Source organism: Chelon labrosus (assembly GCF_963514085.1).
Source record: "Chelon labrosus genome assembly, chromosome: 21".
In the NCBI taxonomy this organism is placed as follows: Eukaryota; Metazoa; Chordata; class Actinopteri; order Mugiliformes; family Mugilidae; genus Chelon; species Chelon labrosus.
The window spans coordinates 10,544,285-10,565,421 of record NC_140354.1 but is presented as its reverse complement, the minus strand read 5'-3'; the positions used below and the strand labels follow the sequence as shown (position 1 = coordinate 10,565,421).

Below are 21,137 nucleotides of genomic sequence, written 5' to 3'. Positions count from 1 at the left end.
GAGTACCAAAACTATGTGACTCCTTGTTTTAAGTGTGACACTCTTGTGCAACAATGACAGCAACTAAACATTGCTGCCAACAGCGACTTGGAGGAACTGTAGCCGATTTCTCAGCACAGACCCGCTTCAGTTCTGAGATGTTGGCGGGTGTCCACACACGCCTGCTTCAGGTCCTTCCACGACATTTCTGCTTCGTTATCATATATCCACAAAACATTCGGGCTTGCCAGCTTCCCGAACATAAACTCGCCTTGCATTTGTGGATCTGTGCATGCCTGTCGGAAAATTATGAGTTTTGTGAAGATTTGTGAATTTCAATAATACGCATAACGTATAACTACGTATAAATAATATTTATACTTTATAGTTTCATTTATTTGATTGGATTCTCATTGTCTGCTTTCAAGATGTGAAAATCCACTGATGTTTTGAGTAATTTGAGTAATTAATCTTCAATACACTGTATTTTCACACTCAGCACAAAAGCAAAGCATTTTAAACAGGGAGTGAACACATGTTTCAGTCAGCTGTGATCAATCGCTTTAAAGATAACTTTCACTTTCAAGCACACCTTCAGACTATAAACGCTGACTCAGCTCTGACTAAGCCTGAAACTTTCAAACTCGTTCTATTATAGCTTAAGTCACTCAGACGAACTCTTTGAGTCACAGCAACAATGAATCCATAAATAGCGCTCAGCTAAATATGTTATTCATCAATTGATCTTAGTGATTCAGTGAGCCATTGATGCTTTATTCTTACTCCAGTAGGAAGGAAATCTTAGGAAACTTCTTCTTTAAAGATTTTTTTTTTTAAGTTTTCTTCCTGCAGGGAAGCTTGAGAAAATTTAGAGCAACTGAGTTCAGTTTGTGGGTGAAGGGTGTGCTTTGTTCACCCTTCACCTCCATGTATTCAGACCCACACTGCTGCTGCACACTGTCATTGTGTTATTTGTCAAATGCATTGTTTCACTGAGAGCAGATTTGATCCATTCCAAATTATTTGACATGTTTCATGACAAACATATGTGTGTTTAAAATAATAAAATCCTCACAAACGACTCGAGATGTTGTTTATTATTGGACAAACACAATTACTTCAGACTGAGCGTCTCTATTCAGACATAAAAAAAAAAGTACTACAGCACCAGTTAACACACACACAATGTACTGTTCATTTTCTGTGTATTTCTCTGTTTGTCCGAGGTGATCTGTTTGATGTAAGAGGTGTAAACGGTTTGTGAAGCTGCATGAAGAAGAGTTTGTGTTTACTCCTCCGACCAGCAGGAGGAGCTGCAGCTTGTCGGAAGCTGATTTCACAAAATGAAGATGATTATTCTCAGCCAGAAAATAAAATCAACCTAGAACCAATCAGAATCCAGAGTCTGACAAATGCTGCTGGCTTTAGTTTTAGTATAAAACGTCGCTGTTAAGAGTCAACTGTGATGTCTGTAAACTGTAAAGCTAATGTTTGCTAATGAGCTAATTTGGGTGGGTTAGCTATCGTTGTTAACAAGTTCACATTTGTTGTCATAAAATGATTCTTGTTTGCTGGAGAATGAACACTTTGGTTTTAATTCATGGTCTGGACTGTGATTGGCTGCTGACAGACAGGACACAACCCCTGGCGTAGCATCATCATCATCAGACCTTTCAACTTCGTTGTTCTGAATGTATATTTTTTAATGTTTTAAAATGGAAGTGTGTGTGTTTAGAGTCCCTGAGCACAATGTCAACAGTCATAAGAAGGTTCACTGAATATGAACGTAGAACACAAAACTACCCAGAGTGCAACAGTGTTTAAGCGGGGTCTTTACTCTTCAGTGGGCAGGGTCTCCACAGGCTCCTGTGGGCTGGGGTCGACGTAGTCCTGGTTGAAGGTGACGGAGTCGGCTCCCAGTTTGAACCTGTGGATGCCCAGCAGACACTGGAGCGCCTGCGGACAAACAGGAAGTCACTGTCTTCATGTACATCAGGAGAAAGAGCCCCTTCACAGACAAGCAGGAAAATATCGTGCTGTTCACCAAATCAACAAAAAACACTAAACATGAATGAATACAGGTTACGTTTGCAACTTGTTTACCTTCACTCGCTGTGAGTCTGCTGTATCAGAAATAAAATGTGCTGAAATATTGTCATCTTTCTGAAGCTTCTGTACAAAATAAAAAGTTACAGTGTGATCAGAACGTAACACCAACCAGACACCTCTGATGAAGAACCTCAACTGAGATGAACGATTAAGAACATTTTATTTATTTATTTCATATTTTTATAGTGATTGTATGATTTTACATGTTTTTATACCTGCCAACGACCTACATGTAATACAATATTCAATGTGTGACAGGATCATTGAATGTAAAAGCATTCTAGCAGCACCAAGTGTTATGAAAGGTTGTATTTGTTTAAAAGTGTTCAAACTGAATTTCACTGTATTAGCTATTCTTTTAATGTGCCTCTTGAAAGATAGTGTGGAATTAAGTATCACACCAAGATAATTGGATTCAGAAACAATTTCTAGTGTATTTTTTTCCTCCCCAAAATACAACTGAATGTTTGATGTCCAATGGTTGCTATGTGAACATCATACAAACAGTTTTAGTTTCATTTAGTAGTAGGCAACATTTATAAAGCCACTCATTTACAGAAACCACAGCTGAAGTAAGAACAGAGGCTACTTCTTGAATATTTTTTGCACTGGTGAAGATGATAGCGTCATCGGCGTACATTTGAAATTCAACATTAACACATTAATTTGGCAAGTCATTAATATACACAGAAAATAAAGGAGGGCCAAGTATTGACCCCTGAGATAGACCAACAGGGACATCTAGAAAAGTCGGATTTGATGCTTTTAATGCAGACACACTGTTTCCCTGAATACTAAATACGATTTCATCCACTGAATTGTGTCCAAGGAAAAGTTAAAATAGGTTAATTTAGACTTAATTTGATGATTTACAGTGTCAAATGGCTTTCTAAAATCTAGAAATGCTGCACCAACGCGAGCATTATTGTCCACATGCATTTAATCTTTTCTATTAACAGTTTCAAACTCTGTGGAATGATTTTCACAGAAACCAAATTGCATTGGCTGCAAAGGAGAGAGGCCTTTATTTAAATGTTCATTTATGATTTTTGCTACCCACCTCTCAGCAACTTTAGACAACACAGGGAGAATACTGATTGGCCGATAGTTGGCTATATTTGAACCGTCACCGGATTTAAAGATTGGGGTGACTGTAGCCATTTTCCAAGACGATGGGACAACTTTTTGTGGAAATGATAAGTTGACCATACATGTTATTATATATGAAAGTAGGGATTCTTTGCATTATTTGAGAACATTTGTCCATGGACATCCTTGGCTTTAGAATTCTTTAGTGAGCCAATGTTATTTCTCATAGAGAAAAAACAGACTGGAATAGACGGTGGAAACATTTCTGTTATCTCCCTGACTGAGTTAAGGAAAAAAATGTTAATTCATTAGCTAGGACAGTTGGATAAGTTACCATTGCATTGTTAGTTTTGAGCTCAATATTTTTGTTTGAGTCTTTTCTTTGCCAATTAATTTATTAAGATTATGCTTTTTGGCATTCCCCTTTGCTTCGACAATAATATCCATGAATAATTTTGCTTTAGCCTTTTGCAGACATTGAATTACTTAAAAATGTGAATTTTTGTTCTGTAGTGAGACCGCTTTTCAATGATTTTTTTAATTTCCTGCACTCATCATTTAACCAAGGTAATAAATTCCCCTTTCTTTTATGTTGGTTCCCCCTACTGGTGAAGTTTGAAATTACTTCATTAGTTTTTGTGAAGAACAAATTGCTGGAAATCACTATGTTCTTGCTTTGTAATGTTTCACTCTAGTCAGTCCTTTGCAGAGCTGCTTTCAAAATTTGCATTTGATTTTTTGGAATTGTACAACAAGAAACTGTGGGCCTATGTGAATCATGAAAACGTGTTTTTGACAGCTTCTTTGAAAAAAAGATAGCATTGTGATCCGAAAACCCAGTCATATAGTTAGAAGTTTTAATGATTCTTTCAGGTTGGCTTACAAAAAGTAAATCTATGAGTGTTTTTGAACGTTATCCAAGTAGGCTGTTCTATTAACTGTGTGTGATTTAAATGGTCAGTAACTTAAGTTTTTTTTCTGGTCTTTTTTTTCATTCCAGCTTATATTAAAATCTCCAACAATTATTATCTCTTTGTGTAAATCACAATGGCTGAGAACATGATGATGCTCGCTGTCTTGTCACTGATGCTGAAGTGACTGACACTCATGTTAACGCTGATGATGTTCATGTCACTGCTTCTCATCGCTTAGTCAGTGAAGATCAATTCAACCCATAAGTGTGCTTCTTAACTTCAATGAATGACCAACCTTATCAAAGTAAAGCATAAATGTAATCTGTCACTCCGACATATCAACATACTTGATGAGTGACATCAGAGAGCCAGTAGGGGGCAGGTTTTCAATGACTCCTCATGGTCCAAACTCTTGAACTGTGTATATGTTTAATCTTCATGTTGCATCATCTTCATGCACAAGAATAGACAGTGACATCACATCAGATGTCATGACACCACTATAACAAAAATACCATGAAGTTCATGAATCAGTTCCAACATCTGAGGAGGGAAACAGCATCATTTTGTTACCATGGTAACAAGAAGGCACTTTGGTTGAAGGCACTTAGAATCCACAGGAGTTAACGAGGAAACAGGAATCACAGGAACACTGACTCTGATTGGCTGAAGGAGACAGGTCAAGTTAGTTTTGGGTGTGCGTGTGGTTGTGTTTGGGTGTGTGTCAGGCGAGAGGAGGGATGAAGAGTTTGTTGTATTCTTCTTCATAGGAGACTCTCTTCAGACGCTCCAAAGACAGCAGAGTGAGACCTCCCTACACACAACACGTCATACACATGCACAGGACACACACACATAAGCACATACGAAAAAAAAAAGAGATCACAATCATGTAAAATGTCACATGTCACATGCAACAATTGAACATGTTATAATTTAATACATACAACAACCTAACTTAAATAGTTGACCTTTGACCCAGACCCTGACCTGTCTGGGCTTATTCATGTTCAATCAATGATAGTTTGGACTGAAAGTCAGATGTAACTGTCAGCTGTAAGACTCTTCAGAGAATAACTCTTCTTGTGAGTATCTCTGGCCTGGAGTGGTGTGTTTCCTGTGGAGCTCTATACTACATCTGTTGTCGTGGTCTCATCAGCCTGCCCAGTCTTCATGGAATCCTGCAGTTATCCACTCCTACCTGAATGAACAATTCTCCAACCTGCCAATGATTCCTCTTACATTTTCAAACTGTCATGTAACATCATCAGTTTGTATCATAAGATTCCACATGTACACTTTAGTCAGATATGTGTATCTATGACAGATGTATGTTTATCTTGCTGTTCTCTTCTCTTCTCTCTTTGCTGTTCTCTTCTCTCTTTCTTCTGTCTGTACCCGGCTGGCCTTAGGCAGATGGGTCCCTCCATATGAGCTGGGTTCTGCTCGAGGTTTCTTCCTGTTAAAAGGGAGTTTTTCCTTGCCACCGTTGCCTTCAGGCTTGCTCTGGGGGTTTCAGGCCGGGTTTTTGTAAAGCGTCTTGAGACGATTTGTATTGTTATTGACGCTATATAAATAAAATTGAATTGAATTGAATTGAAATATGGATACCCTTATTTAACCCTTATTCACTCTGTCAATAAAGATGTCTGCATTCACACTCCACAGATCTATTCTCTGTCTCCGTTACCAACCTGAATTACATGCTACATGCCGATGAACTCAACAAATCATTGATATTCAGTTTGATACCTGCTGCCAGATCAGGTGAGCTTATTGGGAAACTGCGCAGGTACGTACCCAGGTGAAGATGGAGAAGAAAGAGAAGACAATGGTGGCTCTGGCAGCATCTGCTCCTTCTTTCAGTGGGTTGTCTTCTTCTTTAGAAACCTGCCACTGATTGGCAAGAAAACAGAACCCCACAAACCAGACCAGACACCAGAAAGCTGCAGAGAACACAGGTGACGCATGGTTGTTAACACACTCAGAGAACACTGGTTACACGTGGTTATTAACGTACTCGGAGAATGCAGGTGACGCATTGGTTATTAACACTCTCAAAGAACGCAGGTTACACATGGTTATTAACACACTCAGAGAACGCAGGTTACACATGGTTATTAACACACTCAGAGAACGCAGGTTACACATGGTTATTAACACACTCAGAGAACGCAGGTTACACATGGTTATTGACACACTTGGAGGACATGGGTTAGGCATGGTTATGCAGATGATGTATGGTTATTCATACACAAACCTGTCAGTGGTGTTAAAGCAGAGGAGGCAGACACTCACCTGACACCCCGATGTCGGCCATGACGGCCTTCTTCCTGTCCTTCACTCCACTGATCTGAGGAAAATAAACGTCCAGAGCCAGGAAACCAGCACTGCACAGGAAGCAGAGTGTTCCCATGGTAACAGCATAGTTGCAGGCATTCTGGTTGCGGTTGAAGATGCAATACTCCTCCACCTCCTCAGGTCGGTTGATGTAGCCCTCATTTGCAACACAACCCAGGATCACAATGGAGAAGAGCTGAAAACAAAGAAGAGACAGTTAGCTCGAAGCTAACATGCACATTTTTTCTCAGTAGAAGAAGAACCTAGATGCCAACTCCTGGAACATGGAGGAGGATTTCAACTCATTGAGATCTTTCTTGATAAATTAATTATTAGCAGTCACAAAACAGCAGGTCCATAACACAAAACTCATTTGATCAGTCCGTCATTATGCTGCCTGTCTACTTTTATTAAAATCATCAAACTGACACAACAATGAAGTGTTTATGAGGTGTCTGGTCTCACCACTATACCATCTATATTATATTGTCTTTGAGTTGCGTGATCTGAACTTCTTTTACAGGGTCATCGTGCAAACCAGAACACCACATGGACGGCCAAGACTGTTGCTAGAGCTGGACATTTTCTGTTAGTCCCTGCAGCAGCAGTGTTGAACAGTGAGGTTTTGTTTGAGGAGTCTTGTGTTGAGCCTCGGGAATGTTAACACCAGTCTCATGACTGAATCACACTCACACTGAACTAACAGGAAGTGACCTGAATCCAGAGCTGCACTAAAAACCAGAAGCCTCAACTCAACTGAAGATTAATCTGAAAAGCACAGAATAAAAAATACATAAATAAATAAATTATACGAAAACTAATCTAAAGTAACAGGAAAAGTTCAGGTACAGGTCAGGAGCTTCAGTTTATGTTCACATCTAACTGAGTTCACACTGGCTGGAGCTGACAGAAAGGCTACAGTAACTCAGAGAACCTAAATATAGCTGCACTGAGCAGAACATGGATGGATGTTTTTGTCCATCACACCAGTCAATCAATCAATCAATCAATCAGTCAATCATAGACTGAATGCCCATGTGCTTCCTTTTATGGCCAGAGTGTTACTTTCCAGCAGTTCCAAAGTAAAGTCTAACTAGCTTCAACAACACATTGAGTTTCTCTCCAGTCGTGAATCTCAGAGGAAGGTTTCAGCATCTCATCGAGAACTGAAGCCAACATAGTGTTAGTCTACTGTTCCCAATAAAATAATCCTGGAGTGTATAAACCACATAATCAAACAATAAATACCAAATTAATAATAAATTGCCCTCAACTCATCTAATATAAGCAAACATCATGTCAGTTATGTAGTCTAATCTGCACCAAACAATCAGCATATGGTGGTTCTTGGTTCTGATTGGGCATCGCTCAGATGTGACAACAGTGAAGAGATTTTACAGAAGAAATGTACAAGAAGAGAAAAGACGAATAAACTGAGATGCTAGCTTAATAATGCAGTTAGAATGTCAGCAGTTATTTTACTCAGGCAGGTGGGTTGTTCTCACTGTTTTACGTTAAGATGAGGTAAGAGGCTCCTCCCACCTGAACACACCTGTAGGGCAGTCAGGTGAGTCCAGGAATCACTTTACATTAGCTTAACCATCGAACGTTAACTGCATCCATTATCGCCAGACTCACCCAGCAAAGGATCCTCACCACCGTCTGAGGCTGCCTGAAGAAGGTCAGAGGGTCAAAGGCTCCACCGGCCTTCCCCGCCCCGTACGCCTGGAAACCGTCCATCCAGAACGCTCCCTGCTTCCCCGGACCAGCTCACACCAGTTCAGTCCACCTTAACCCTCCACCGCCACCTCCTCCTTCTCCTCCTCCTCCACCTCCACCTAGCTCAGTCAGTTAAATTCTTCTTAGACAGGTTGGCCCCAGGTCACTGCATCTGTCCTGGTTCAGCTGGGTCCAGTTTTTTTCGGGTGTGACTGTGTGAGTTAAGGTGAGTGTGTGTGCTCTCTTCTTCTCTTCTGTTATAAACTGCTCTGTAATCTTCACTAATCCTCCTCATCCCCTCTGACCATCCAAAGGGTTTTATCTCCCCGTGCTCAGTCTCACAGGCTGTGGACCAGCCCCAACCAGCTCCACCAATCACACTCATCATTTGGCAGATTAACGGCAAGAAGGAGGCGGACACACTTCCTGGGCAGAGGTTCTGCCTGAGAGACGACACTCTGGGTAAAATCTTCCCTTACTCCATAGTCTTTCTACTAATATCATTCTTCTACTGTTGTTGTCTTCACACTTCCGTGCTCTCATTGTTTCTTTTTTTTATAATTATTTCCTCATCATTGATCATGAAAATCTTGCATGTTTTTTCAATTTACAGAAACCGATCAGTTGTATTAATCCACACAGTTTAGCGCAGAAATGACAAAGTTTGACTGAACGCGTTTATTATCCATTGTGAGGACATATTGTTAGGTCCTCACTCTGGGACAGATCCGCTATTTAGACCTGATTGTATTATGTGACCTCACTAATACACCGGTACAAATGTGTGTGTGTGTGTGTGTTGATAGGATCAGTGTGAGCCCCGTCTGTCAGCTCATTTCATTTCCTCTCTTTTCTCTCTTTGTTTACTCTCGTTTGATTCTTGTCACACATATCAGGAGTCATTGTTTGCAGGCAGTGAGACAGTTTTTTTATTCAAAGTGAAACTCATTAAACTTGTTGCAGTGCACACGTTCAAGAAAATGTTTATCAGTGGTTAAAGCGTATTCAGAGCGAAAGTTTCAAACACATGAAGTCGTCCCTCCTCTCTGTCTGACCAGCAGTCATCATGTGACTGTCATTCAGTCATGTGACTTCTCAGCCAGCCGCTGCTCTTCATTATCATCATCATCGTCATCAGTGGGGGGCCGGGTTCGCCTAAAGAAACCCAGCTACAGAAACAGAGCGAGAAAGACAGAGGGACTTCAGTGATCAATGGCTCTTTAAACACTGAACACTGAGCTATGCTGTGGACAGAAACATTAAATTAGCAAAATTCTGAATGGGATTTGGTGTGAGCTACTTCAAACAGTCCCCTAAGATCTTCACTGTGTTCCAAACTCTGTTTAAAAACTGACAGCACTTCTTCTTCTTCTGTCAGTTTCATAAGTAAATATCAGTAACATAGAAACACTGCTGTCAGTCATCCTACCAAAAAAACAATCAACTAGCACCAGGTTCAGTGGGTCACTTCCAAACAGCAGCCTGGACTTAAAAATAAAATTACAACTTAGCAGAATCACTGGGCCTGGGTGCCTGAAAACAGTCCTGAGAGAAGTGCGCTCCTCGTGTCCAGTTTATCAGGACTTTCATAGTAAACTCAGGACAGATTAGAGTGTGTCCTTCCCTCAACTAATCCTAACCTGGTGTTTTGAGACTAACACACCAAACTGCATTTAGAAAACTGCCTGTTTAAAAACTCCCAGCTGTTAACCTGCCAGTCTATAAACTGATCTCATGTGGAATCTCATGACACTGGTGATTGACACATCACATGATTGATTGATTGATTGATTGACTGATACCTTCCAGAAGATGAAACAGAGCAGAAAGAGGAGGAGGAGTCCAGAGATGATTGACAGGACGATGTAGCCAAAAGGAATTTCTTTCTCTCCATCAGGGGGACGCCACAACACGCTGAGCTGAGTCTGCACACAAACACACACGCTCTAAAATCTTAATAAAATCTCTGCGGTTGAGTTGGTCTGTTTGTGTTCGTACCTGCGCGTGTCCGCTCGGCAGCACCAGAGGTTGGACCTTTGACGATGTGTTGAGGACGTCATATGAAGCAGATGAAACAAACTCATAGTTCAGGTAGGGAGTCTACAGGAAGACATCATCATCATCATCATCATCATCATCATCACTTGTATGAGGGTGTGTGTGGGTGTGCACCTGTGAGTCTGTGTGTACCTGTGTAAGGGTATGTGTCCACAGATGCGCTGAGATCCGGATGACAGCGCTGAAGCCCCGCCCCAACGCCATGACATCACACACAAACCTGATGCAGCCCGCCTCACTGCTGCTGCAGTTCTGTACACACAGGTATGAATGACTGATCGGTAAAACCCTCATGTACCACACACACTGTACCGTTGTAGTATTTTGAACATGAAGTGTCTTTACCACATGAACAGTTCGTCTGGGTGCGTTTGTCTCCTCCTGTTGGATCAACCGAGAAACTGCAGGAACACTGGAGGAGTTACCAACCAACTGCAGGGAGACAGACAGATTAGAAGGACAGACAGGTCAGATATAGATACGGAGTTGAGAAGAAAAAGACAGTTGTCAAAGAGGTTTCAGACCTGGAATGGGTCTATCTGCGATGCGTTCAGGGTCCAGCAGCTCAGTGATTCTTCTGAGGCGTTGGAGAAGATGTATAGCAGAAAGTGGTGTTTCCATCTGGAGGGGAAGTCCACTGTCATCCTGGCATTGACCACACTTGGGCCTTGATTCCTCAGCTAAACAACAGTGCCATCAACATCATCAGTGTCATCTGTATTATTTACATGTTAGGATATAACATGGCAGGGTGTGGTTGCATCTTATGGTCCGCAAGAAGACACCACTGACAAGAATCAGATGACTGTATCATACTGAACTGACTACTGGTTAGCAGTGACAGCCCTGGACCGAGGCTCTGATGATAAATTCACAGGGAACTTCAGATGTCAGAGGAGGTATATAACAACAAAAAGAATAGAAACAAAAATAATTTATTAGTACTGACTGTTAACTATGTTAGCCTAGCTGGCTGAGACCAGTGTCAGTCTTGCTCAGAACTAGCATGTCTTCCATGGCCCCATCTACCCTAATTAGTATTTCTTTTTTATAAAAATCCTTTGAGCTTTTGGATAGTCTCACCTCATAAACATGTTCCACTAGAGGGCCCACTTCCTCTAAACTCCCAGGATACTCTGCAGGCTGCCAGTCAGGGAGGGGCAGAACGACGTCTGGAGGGGAGGAGCCTCTGCAGACAAAGAGATCGCGTTCGCTTTCGGTCTGTACTTCGCCTCTAATATAGAAGTGATGTGTTGATTTTTACCCTCTGATCTTCAGTGTCGCCTCGGCTTTCACCTGAACCTTCACCGTCACCTTGTTACTGCTAGCGTTCACCGAGTTCTTACTGAGACACAGAAGAATGGTCAGACAGATGGACATCAGCGGATGTTACAATAAACTCAAGTTAACCAAAATGTGTTAACAAAGTTCCAACAAAGTTCTCATTTCAAGGGCATAAAGGACTATTTTTCTGTCAAAGCCATAGTGTCTCAGAGATTCTCATTGGGTCTCCAACACAACACAAATGCAAGGTTTGCTATTGTTGCAAACCCTGCAAGCCACTTGTGCATATCTCTGCAACGACAGCCCTTTTGTCAGCAAGGAAAGTTTCTACCTCCTGATTCTGAGGCTGAAGGTGATGTGACTTTCCACCTCCTCCAGATGACCGACGCTGAACAGGAGACCTGTCTGCAGCTACAGACAGAGGTAGAGAGACAGAGACACAGAGACAGACAGGCCATTTATTATATCATATATAGCATAGCATCATTTAGCATCCAAATCCATGCTGAATAGCTGTGTTCATAAGTCAAAGCTACAGGAAGCCAGTGGACATGAAATCTGGTGAACACCAGTCAACTACAATTCCCAGAATGCCTATATCCAGTCCTCGAGCTTCGCAGTCATTACGTTCAGATCACTGCTAGCATCAAAGGTTCAACCAATCTGCTGAACCCCGCTCCGACCTGAGGAACTCTAGGATCCATACAGTTACCATGGTGACAAATTTAAAAAAAATTTCCTCTCTATAGCAACAGCTGCTGAGGCTCATGGGTATTATGATATTTAGAGCCATTTACCAAGATGTAGGCTTCCCAGAAATGAAGAGTAAATAATTCAAACTGGAGGTCAGGAGATAAACTGTATGATGGTCACGTGACGCAGGGGAGTCTCTATGGTGACGTTGGACAGAAATACTCACTGTGTGTCCTCGTTTCATGGGGTTACCGAGGTCACAGATAACAACAGCCGTCTGGTTCTCCTTCCTTTGAATACACACAAGCCTGTTGACACCCTGCACACAAACAGCACATCTCTCTGAGTAATCGTATGTAAACATGAACACGGCTGCTGTGTTTGTGTGTGTGTGTGTGTTACCTGACTGCTCTGGAAGTGTGTGTGTTCAGGGAGTCGGACCACCAGCTCGGTCTCGTACGCCCCCTCACCATCATTCACTGCTGTCACTGACAACAACACTGACTGATCCTCACCGACCAGCACGCTGTCTGACACACTAACACACACACACAAACGTAAGTTATACTATCATTCGGGGGGACCCACACTGACTGGACGAGTCCTTGAGTAACAAAGGACCGATTATGAAACCAGTCTGCAGCAGCTCTCCGAGGCTTTAAAATAATGACAACTGAAGTGAGGAGTGATCATGATGTTTGTTATATAAAATGCATTGAAGGTGAAGGTTATTCACTCACGGCTCAGCACTCAGCTTCAAGTCAGGGACACAGATGTTGTCCTTCCCACAGTCCAGAATGATCCTGGTCTACATATACAGTTTGGTTAGCGTCATATGCATCTTGTTTGACTGTTTTTGCGGCCACTTTGAGATATACACGTTAAGGATATGGACACAAGGAAGGTAATCTGTGTTTCAAATGTCAGTTCTGACTTGGTCTTTGGGTCAAATTTCAAGTTCAGGTTAGATTAAGTCTAAACATGTAGGAGACATGTTTCAATAGTTAGCACACTGAATTAAAGCTTAGATGTATAGATGTGTGTCTTAAACTCACTTGTGCAACAGCATGTGTCTGTCCATGAAGCAAAGCATGCTGTGTAGTGTTGAGGAGGCTTATATTAACACTGATGAAGATAGAACTCAACTTATCCCGGACCTCCTCTTCAGACTGCACATAACCACACGCACAAAGAAATGAGTTCTGACTGAGTTCAACAGTTTTTTCTTGTATTCTGAATTGTATTCTGTTATGCTACTCACCCTCAGGTAGGCAGTGTGATTGACGCAGGCCACACCCACCTCCCTCTGAACCCTCAGTATCATCGTCGCCTGCGGCTGATTGGTCGACAACAGTAGTGTCCGTCGTGCCATTGGCTTCTTGTTCTTGTCCAGCTGTAGGTCAACCTCCAGTGCTAGTTCAACCAAGCAGCCGACAGAAAAATTAGGTCATTAACAATGAGTCAACTACAAACTTCTTCTTCACCTGAGGGCCTTACCTGTCTCCTGTGGAATTCTGAAACCGGACACGTGGACACACATCTGGATAATAAAACTGAGGGCCAAGAACAAAAGTTAATAGTTACAACTTTATTAAATAATTTGTTGCAATCTTTATAACTAAACTATTGACATTCACCAATACACAGAGGACATCCAACTCTACAACCTCTTACACACTCTGGAAACACTTCATGGACTCCTTTAAACCTTAACACAAATGTGGAGTACCTGAAAGCTGTCCCCAAAAGCCCTGGGCAGGGACAAAGGACACTCAAACAACCTTGAGTTCGACTGTTATGAGCTCCTAGGATAAGCCACTCGAATTCATGTATGTACAGTGTGAAAGTTAGTCACCAGGACACAGGTGTGTTTCCTTGATGACACAGTTTGACTTCTGGATTCAGGAAATCTGGCAACAGAGCCAGAGAAACTGTGGATCGGATCACTGCCTGTGACCTGAAAAGTCAACAAGTCAACATGCTTATTAGTTCAAATGTGCTAGAAAACATTACTGGAGTGAAGCAGGGCTTGTGGGACCCCGGAACATCTGAGACGATCAGATTTCTTTAAATTTGATTATTTTGTACCTGTAGACAAAAGCTCGGTCTATAGCCCACGCTCCAACTATCAGATCTAGGAACACACAGGAGGTGACAGTGATCAATGATTATTGCTGTAATGGTCGGCATTAATGAGTAACCCATCAACTTACCTGGGTATCCGTTCTCGTCAATGTCAACCCCTGACCTCAGAGTAAAACCGAATGCTGCTCTGCTGATGGGCAATGGGCTGTCAATCACCTGGGAGGGCGTGGCAGACAGACCATTAGGGTTACCCAGGTAGATAAACACCTGGCCCCGTCCACTCTCCCCAGACCAGGGGGCACCAACAGCCACATCTGTAGAGAGAAATGTTCATCCCAATGTGCTCCTGAGAGTTTGTCTTTCCTTTAGCATCAGTTTTAGCTGTTGCTGTGTTAGCTAATCAGTGTAGCCGCACAGAAAGGAACAAGTTTTTGTTTAAGGACACAACATCACCGTATATCTAAGTGCTGTGTTCAATGCTAGCTGTTAGCATTAGATTATCTCCAAGACAGCAGTGCATTTCCTAACATTTAAAGGCTGTTCATTTTTACCTTGGTAACCGTCCATGTCCAGGTCGCCCAGCACAGCGAGGGCGGAGCCAAAGCGGCCATAGAGGGATAGGCCAATCAGTGATTGGTCAGGCTGTGAGGGGAAGGATGCGTGTTTTCTCTGCAGGTACAGAACCACCTGGACAAATGACAAAACACGAAGGGGGGGGGGCACATAGCCACATAATCAAGAACAGACTGGCACAGACAGGTCCAGAGTCTGACTGTATGAAACACAGACGTTAAATAAACAGATTCTACTTTGTTTGATTCATCAGCAGAAATAAAAAAAAGACAGCAAGGGCGTTCAGACCTGCCCTCTCTCCTGCAGCTGCTCCGTCACTCTGTCCATGAATAGAGGAGCTCCAACCAGGACGTCCTCCAAACTACAGACAGACACACAGACAATATTCCACTTTTGAACCAGAAAAAATGACTCATTCTCATGTCAGACCATGACTTAAGCAAACTTCTTTTGTTCCCACCCGTCACTGTTGACGTCGGCCACGGCCACACTGTGTCCAAAGTATGACGCCACCTACAGGAGAGAGATTCAGATGCTTCGTCCAAACCAGTAACGATGTTTTCACAACAGCTACAGTTTGAAATTTCACCTGAGCACCCAGGAATGTGTGGTAAACTCTCAGCGATCCAGTGCTTCTGCCGTCGTAGATCTTCACCTGTTAACACACATGGATATTTCAGTAGAGTAAAAGCCTCTTAATAAATAACACCAGCAGGCTTTCAAATTAAAAACAGAGACACAAACACACACGACACAACAAACTTACTGTTCCTGCTGTGTTTCTATCATTTGGGACACCAACAAGAAAATCTGAAACACAGGTATTTCATAAAGTATTATATTATATTATATTATATTATATTATATTATATCATATTATATTATATTATATTAACCTGGTGTGGAATCTCCAGTCAGCAGACCACTGGCCACAGAATAACCTGACACACATACAGATCCACATTTAGTTTTTGTCAGATTTTGTCGTAAATTACGGATACCAACAACAAAGTTACTCATTAGCCTCGCCTTTAGTGTGATAGCATCTGCTTATTAACAGTAGTGTGACGAATGAACATTTGTCTGTTTTAATGTCAGCCCAAACAACACATGCTGTGTGTCTGACGCTGAGACAAACACACAAAACAGTGAACCCCCCGGGAGCAACTGTTTCAAAAGCTCTTGGTTGCTTCAACACAAGTATCCCCTTCAGTTCAGAATAAAAGCCTTCCTCAGCTTTACTCACCATGGTAAACGTCATAAGCGCCTCTCTCATCTGATTGAGTGATGCCTGCTACATACTGGATGGGATCGTTGCTCTGCCCATTGTTGAGGATGTCACTTACACCCACTGTTATGACCTGACCTGAAATCAGAGGTGAAGTCAGGACTCACCTACCTCAGGCTGCTGCATTAAGTTCTACTTTTTACTGATGTAGCTACAGTCAGTGGCCAACAGGTGTCTTCCTTACCCTGGAAAAAAAAGCTTCCTGGAGCTCCTAGCACAAGCCGACCTTCCTACAACACACAGAGACATTAAGCTTTAGTTAATGTAAGAATTATCAGTTGGTATGTCCAAAACTAAGGCAACTGGACTTATTTGACTTTTCTTGAAGATGTCCAAGAAGCTTCTTCAGTTCTAAATGACTGGTGGGTAGTTTGTCTTTTTATTAGGGACATCTGTGGTGTCCACCTGAGACTGACATGACAACTGTTTGTAATGACTAGATATTAAACTGCACCTTAGAACTAAAAAGGCAGCTTCGATTAGTGGCGAAGTCTTCAAGAAAACTCACACACGTCCATTTGCCTTTGTTTCAGCTTTGTTTTGGACATCAGGCCACAAAGTGATGGCTCAAACTAAGGTGTGACCCTGCCCACCTCACCTTGGTGATGTCAGTGCTGAAGCCAACCTCACAGTAGCGCTGGTCATTTCCTAGTCAACGAGAAAGAGTGATATGACTCAGCAACAGGAAATAGGCCTAGTGACTATGCATGTGACTGTCTTACTGTTCCTCAAGCGTTTGTAGTCACTGTCCATCAAGACTCCTCTGCAGGGGGAGAAGGGGGTGCAGCTTCCTGTCTTGTGGTCCAATAGGAGGCAGTTCCCCACAGGTGTTTTCCCTGACTCCTCCCGTCCTCTATGAACGTTCCAATGGAAGAGGGGTGCACACGCCTGAAAGATAGACAAGTTACAAACTGGACTCCGCATAACACTTATATTTATGTTGTGGCTGTATGGAGTGCACTGGCAGGTTGTGAGCTTACCAGTAAGTGTGTGTTGTTGACTGATCGAACTGACGCACCAAACCACTGATGACTCTTAAAGGTGTGAATGAACAGACCTGAGCTGTTATAGTTCTCATCACCTGCAACAGGTACAACACGTACAACCTTCAACGTTCTGATCACACAAATGACACAAGGTTTTCTTTAATCAGTAAACTTACCTTTAAGGTCAAAGTTAATGATATTACAGTCCCCGCCTCCAGGTGACCAGGGGCAGAGGAACACGCCCCCACCCTCCATCACTCCAGATTGGCTGGTGTTGGCTTTGGGAGCTCCAATGACAACAAAGGACCTGCAGAGCGTTCATATCAAAAAGAACAAATCAAACCTGAAACCTAAGTCAGCTGTAGTCAACTCCCCTGTTGGACAGTTTAGTCAAGTCACTTTGTTTCACTTACTTGTTGATGACCTGAAAGTCGACAGAGAATCCAAAAAGACTTCCTGTCGGTCCGCTGAACATCACAGCTTCCTCCAGCAGGTTCAGACACACACACAAATTCACACACAGCACTGCACACACACACCTGAACACACACATCACACCTGTCTGTTGTCCTGTCTCACTGACTGACTGACTGACTGTGAGGAGACCGAAGCAAATGTGTTTTGTCGTTATTCCTCCAGCTTACAAACCCTCCTATAACTCTGTATGTGTGTGTGTGCATTTGACAGTTGATTGACGGCTGACCAAGTCAATCTGACCACAATGAGTCACTGTTTCCTGGTGATAGGAACCAAAAATAAAGGCTCGTCTCTGTGGAGTTTTATTTAGCACTTGTTGTTGTGTTTGTGGTGAGTTCAGTAACTTCCTGGAAATGACAGCTTTTTTTTAATTGTTTAGTTAAAACTTAAAAATATATTTGTTGCCATGTTCATAAAGTTTGTGTTCTCATATTTTGCATTGGAAATGTGCTTATTTTAAGGAATGTGTAGGAATGTCCCAAATTGTACAAAATAATAGGAGGATTTTTCTATCAAGGTTAACATTCAAGATTTTTTAATGTGTGTGAGCATGACATGCTGTCATTTCCATCACTAATCCATATTGAATTATTAAAAGATTGGCTAGACACACATTCCAATAGTTGACAGATCTCATTTGAAGACAATTAACTCTGCAATCCTCAATCTTTAAGGACTCCCCAGCAACATGTTGTTTAATCTCCAAACTAGACATGTGGGCAGTTCATCAAACACACGACAACTATAAAAAGTCCACATTGTACGTTCATTTGGACGTTCATCATTTTATTCTGGTTGACGTCAGTATTTTTACATGCATCTTGTTTCTCTTGATAAACATTGTTTGTATGAAACCTGGCCCAGCTTGAAAAGTCCAGTCCATCTTGCACCTCTCTGTTGCAATTAGCGTCTTCTCTGTGTCCACTCCGGCTATGTGTCAGGACATGCTAAAATAGCAGCTATCAAGCATCATGCAGGGTGTTACATATAGTTGTAGATAAGTCAAGGAGGAAATGTCTGGGCTGCAGCGAGGTGTTGGAAGATTGGAAGAGTGTTTCCTCTGTGACAGCGTGACTCACTTCAACTTTCAGAAGTAAAGAAAAGGACAGCAAAGGCGCACACAGGCAACAATTTTAATTACACTGCTGTCCTCCTGCTTGTTTTGATGATTTGTGTGTTTATTTGGGGTTAGCTTGGTGGATTTAACCTTAACTTTTGCTCCAACCCTTCAGTTTTCATCGATCAAGGGTTAGCGTTAGGGTTAAAGTTAGGGTTATAGAAAATCTTCAGACTGACACGTTTTGGAAAGTAAGTGGTAACAAATAAAGTAACTGCAATCGTTCTCAGATGAAATGAACAGATTTTAATATAACATTTCACTGAAAAAGGACAAATATTTAACAGTGATTAAGGAATTTGTCAAGAATGGCTCAGTCATTTATTTTGTTTCACTGGATTTTTGATTGATTGTGGGACTAATTGTGCACAGAGGTATTTTTAGTAACATACCTCATAATGAAATCCTGACAGTCACATTCTGACTGACTCTGAATTGATTCTTGCTAAACCAGACTAAAGGAGTCACTAAGTTGGGTTTGTGTTACGGCAGATGTGACAGCGACACCTGCTGCTGCTTTTCTGTCAGCACATACAACCGTGTTAGTTCCGCCCACCAGTCTCCAGGACGACGCCAGCGCGGCCGTAGCAACAGGTCGTTCATGAAAGTGGCAAGACACGCCCCCAAACCAGGCCCCACCCAGAACACCTGCAGGAAAACCAGAAAATTGCAGCTCAGTCTGAGGGTGACATTGTGTCTGTGTTTGTGACTGTGTGTGTTCTGACCCAGTGGTTGTTGAAGTTGAGTGTGATAGCAGCCGGACCGAAGGACCGAGCCGGATTCATCCCACAACCTGTTGCATTCACCTGAGGGAGACAACAAACAGGTATGTGGTCATTTCTGTGTAAGATTACATATTTGGAAAAAAATTGTACTTACAGCCACCATGTGACCTAGACTGACAGCCAGGCCGACCAACAGAGGAGATGCTATAGCTGGAAGGGGAACGTCAAAGGTTGCCAGTACAACCAGAACCAGCTGGAAGGTCACCAATGTTTCCAAGGCAACTGCCTGGTGAAGCTGGACACCTGAGGTCACCTAAACAGGCATAACAACAAAAACTGCTCTGTTTGGTCATAAGGATTCTTAGATAGACTGTTTAGAGTAAAACTAACCTGGTTGAGAGCTGGTGTTACGTCTCCAGTCAGTCCCAGCAACAGTGCCGCAGAGACCACTCCCCCCAACAGCTGACCAAATATAATTAGTGCTGCCTTCCACAGATGGAGCCTCAAGCTCAGGACCATTGCTAGGGTAACCGCCGGGTTCAGATGAGCTCCTCCGCCCACAGAAACAGTTGACATGGCAACAGACAGACCAAAGACCAGTGCCACCTGCAGGGGACACAAAGATGAAACAGGTGCAAGTCCAGACTGGTGCACACCTGCAGACAGGTGGCTCTGGTTGGCAGCAGACCTCAGATTCAGTCCTGGTCCTCCAGTGACAGGCAGCAGCAAGGCAGCTGATAGGCTAGCAGACAGAAAGAGGGTGGTGCCTAAGAATTCCAGCAGGAAGCGATGAACGCTGGTAACAGCGTCTCTCAGGACAAGACACAGGACCCGAGGGATGATCGTCATCGCCATCAGCAATCTGAAGCAGAGCGGAATAAACTAAAGGTTTAATGCTGGCATCCGGTAATTAAATCAGTCAGTCACGTCTCATAACTTGACTGTAATGATCTGTAGTAGCTTGTATAAAAATCATATAGTTGCTGGATATGAAACACCAGGACATGGTCTATAGCCAGCTGTTCAAAAAGTATGTCATACCTGTAAGTCTCAGAGAGGCTGCTCAGATCACAGGTGTGCTGGCCAGGTTAAAGAAAATCCAATGTCCAAGTGAGTCCTCCTGTCCGTCTTTTATAAAGATGAGGTGACGTACAGGTGGGTGGTCTCTGCAACTAATACTCTGTGTGTGGAGGTGAAGACGGCACACTTGTACTCCTGTACTCCTCCTCTCCTGTACTCATCTACTTCTCTGGCGGATACTCGATACATGTTTTATCAAACAAATCATAGTAAGTACAGTACGAACTTATTAAGGAACAGTCAAATCATCCACGTGCAAAATGTGAGTGAACAAGGAACAATAATGCTGTATTCACATGACATAAACATTTGTTGTTCACTTCTGAGCGGCATATGTTTGAAATGGATTGGAGGCTGTAAAGCAATAATAGTAACTCAAAGCTTTGTTTGTTCAGGCAAAGGAACTACTCTGCTACTTTGTATGTGGTTTGTATTTATTTTAAGTCTCAATTGAGTGGCCTATTTTCACTGAAGTGTATAAGTACAGGTGTGTGTGTGTGTGTGTTAGCCTTCATTCAGCTGCACAGAGAAGCTTCAAACAGGTCAGTAACATTCCTCGTCCTTCACGCTGCAACCTGAGAGCTGTCTGACACACTGAGCTCTCCGATTGGCTGACACCCC

The 21,137-nt window shown here is 42.5% G+C and overlaps 3 protein-coding genes across 4 annotated transcripts; all 3 read right to left on the bottom strand.

Annotated features, from left to right (window-relative positions):
- Positions 1-1,364: 1,364 nt before the first annotated feature.
- syngr1a (synaptogyrin 1a) lies at positions 1,365-8,419 on the bottom strand. Of its 2 annotated transcripts, none has more exons than XM_084570841.1 (4): positions 8,070-8,419; positions 6,390-6,627; positions 5,892-6,037; positions 1,365-1,935 (listed from the first exon to the last, which is right to left on the bottom strand). In XM_084570841.1, the coding sequence occupies exons 1-4, from the start codon at positions 8,169-8,171 to the stop codon at positions 1,813-1,815; spliced, it is 609 nt and encodes a 202-aa protein (XP_084426967.1). In that variant the 5' UTR covers positions 8,172-8,419; the 3' UTR covers positions 1,365-1,812. The 2 variants fall into 2 exon arrangements, with proteins under 2 accessions (XP_084426967.1, XP_084426966.1); XM_084570840.1 differs by lacking the exon at positions 1,365-1,935 and adding an exon at positions 4,517-4,905.
- A 627-nt stretch (positions 8,420-9,046) lies between these two features.
- itga2b (integrin, alpha 2b) lies at positions 9,047-18,849 on the bottom strand. Its single transcript, XM_084571159.1, has 31 exons — positions 17,531-18,849; positions 17,294-17,424; positions 17,112-17,212; positions 16,854-17,019; positions 16,730-16,779; positions 16,316-16,361; positions 16,090-16,209; positions 15,740-15,784; positions 15,610-15,653; positions 15,433-15,498; positions 15,304-15,356; positions 15,132-15,204; positions 14,822-14,957; positions 14,399-14,584; positions 14,274-14,319; positions 14,041-14,142; positions 13,683-13,738; positions 13,447-13,598; positions 13,241-13,354; positions 12,926-12,993; positions 12,588-12,723; positions 12,412-12,504; positions 11,824-11,903; positions 11,473-11,553; positions 11,292-11,397; positions 10,733-10,888; positions 10,554-10,640; positions 10,341-10,460; positions 10,149-10,250; positions 9,953-10,075; positions 9,047-9,319 (listed from the first exon to the last, which is right to left on the bottom strand). The coding sequence occupies exons 1-31, from the start codon at positions 17,668-17,670 to the stop codon at positions 9,230-9,232; spliced, it is 3,069 nt and encodes a 1,022-aa protein (XP_084427285.1). The 5' UTR covers positions 17,671-18,849; the 3' UTR covers positions 9,047-9,229.
- A 345-nt stretch (positions 18,850-19,194) lies between these two features.
- Positions 19,195-20,667, bottom strand: LOC311506149 (aquaporin-1-like; the record flags this gene model as incomplete). The annotated part of the gene is made up of 4 exons (XM_084570030.1): positions 19,827-20,667; positions 19,591-19,749; positions 19,437-19,517; positions 19,195-19,359 (listed from the first exon to the last, which is right to left on the bottom strand). The coding sequence occupies exons 1-4, from the start codon at positions 20,289-20,291 to the stop codon at positions 19,195-19,197; spliced, it is 870 nt and encodes a 289-aa protein (XP_084426156.1). The 5' UTR covers positions 20,292-20,667.
- Positions 20,668-21,137: the final 470 nt, after the last annotated feature.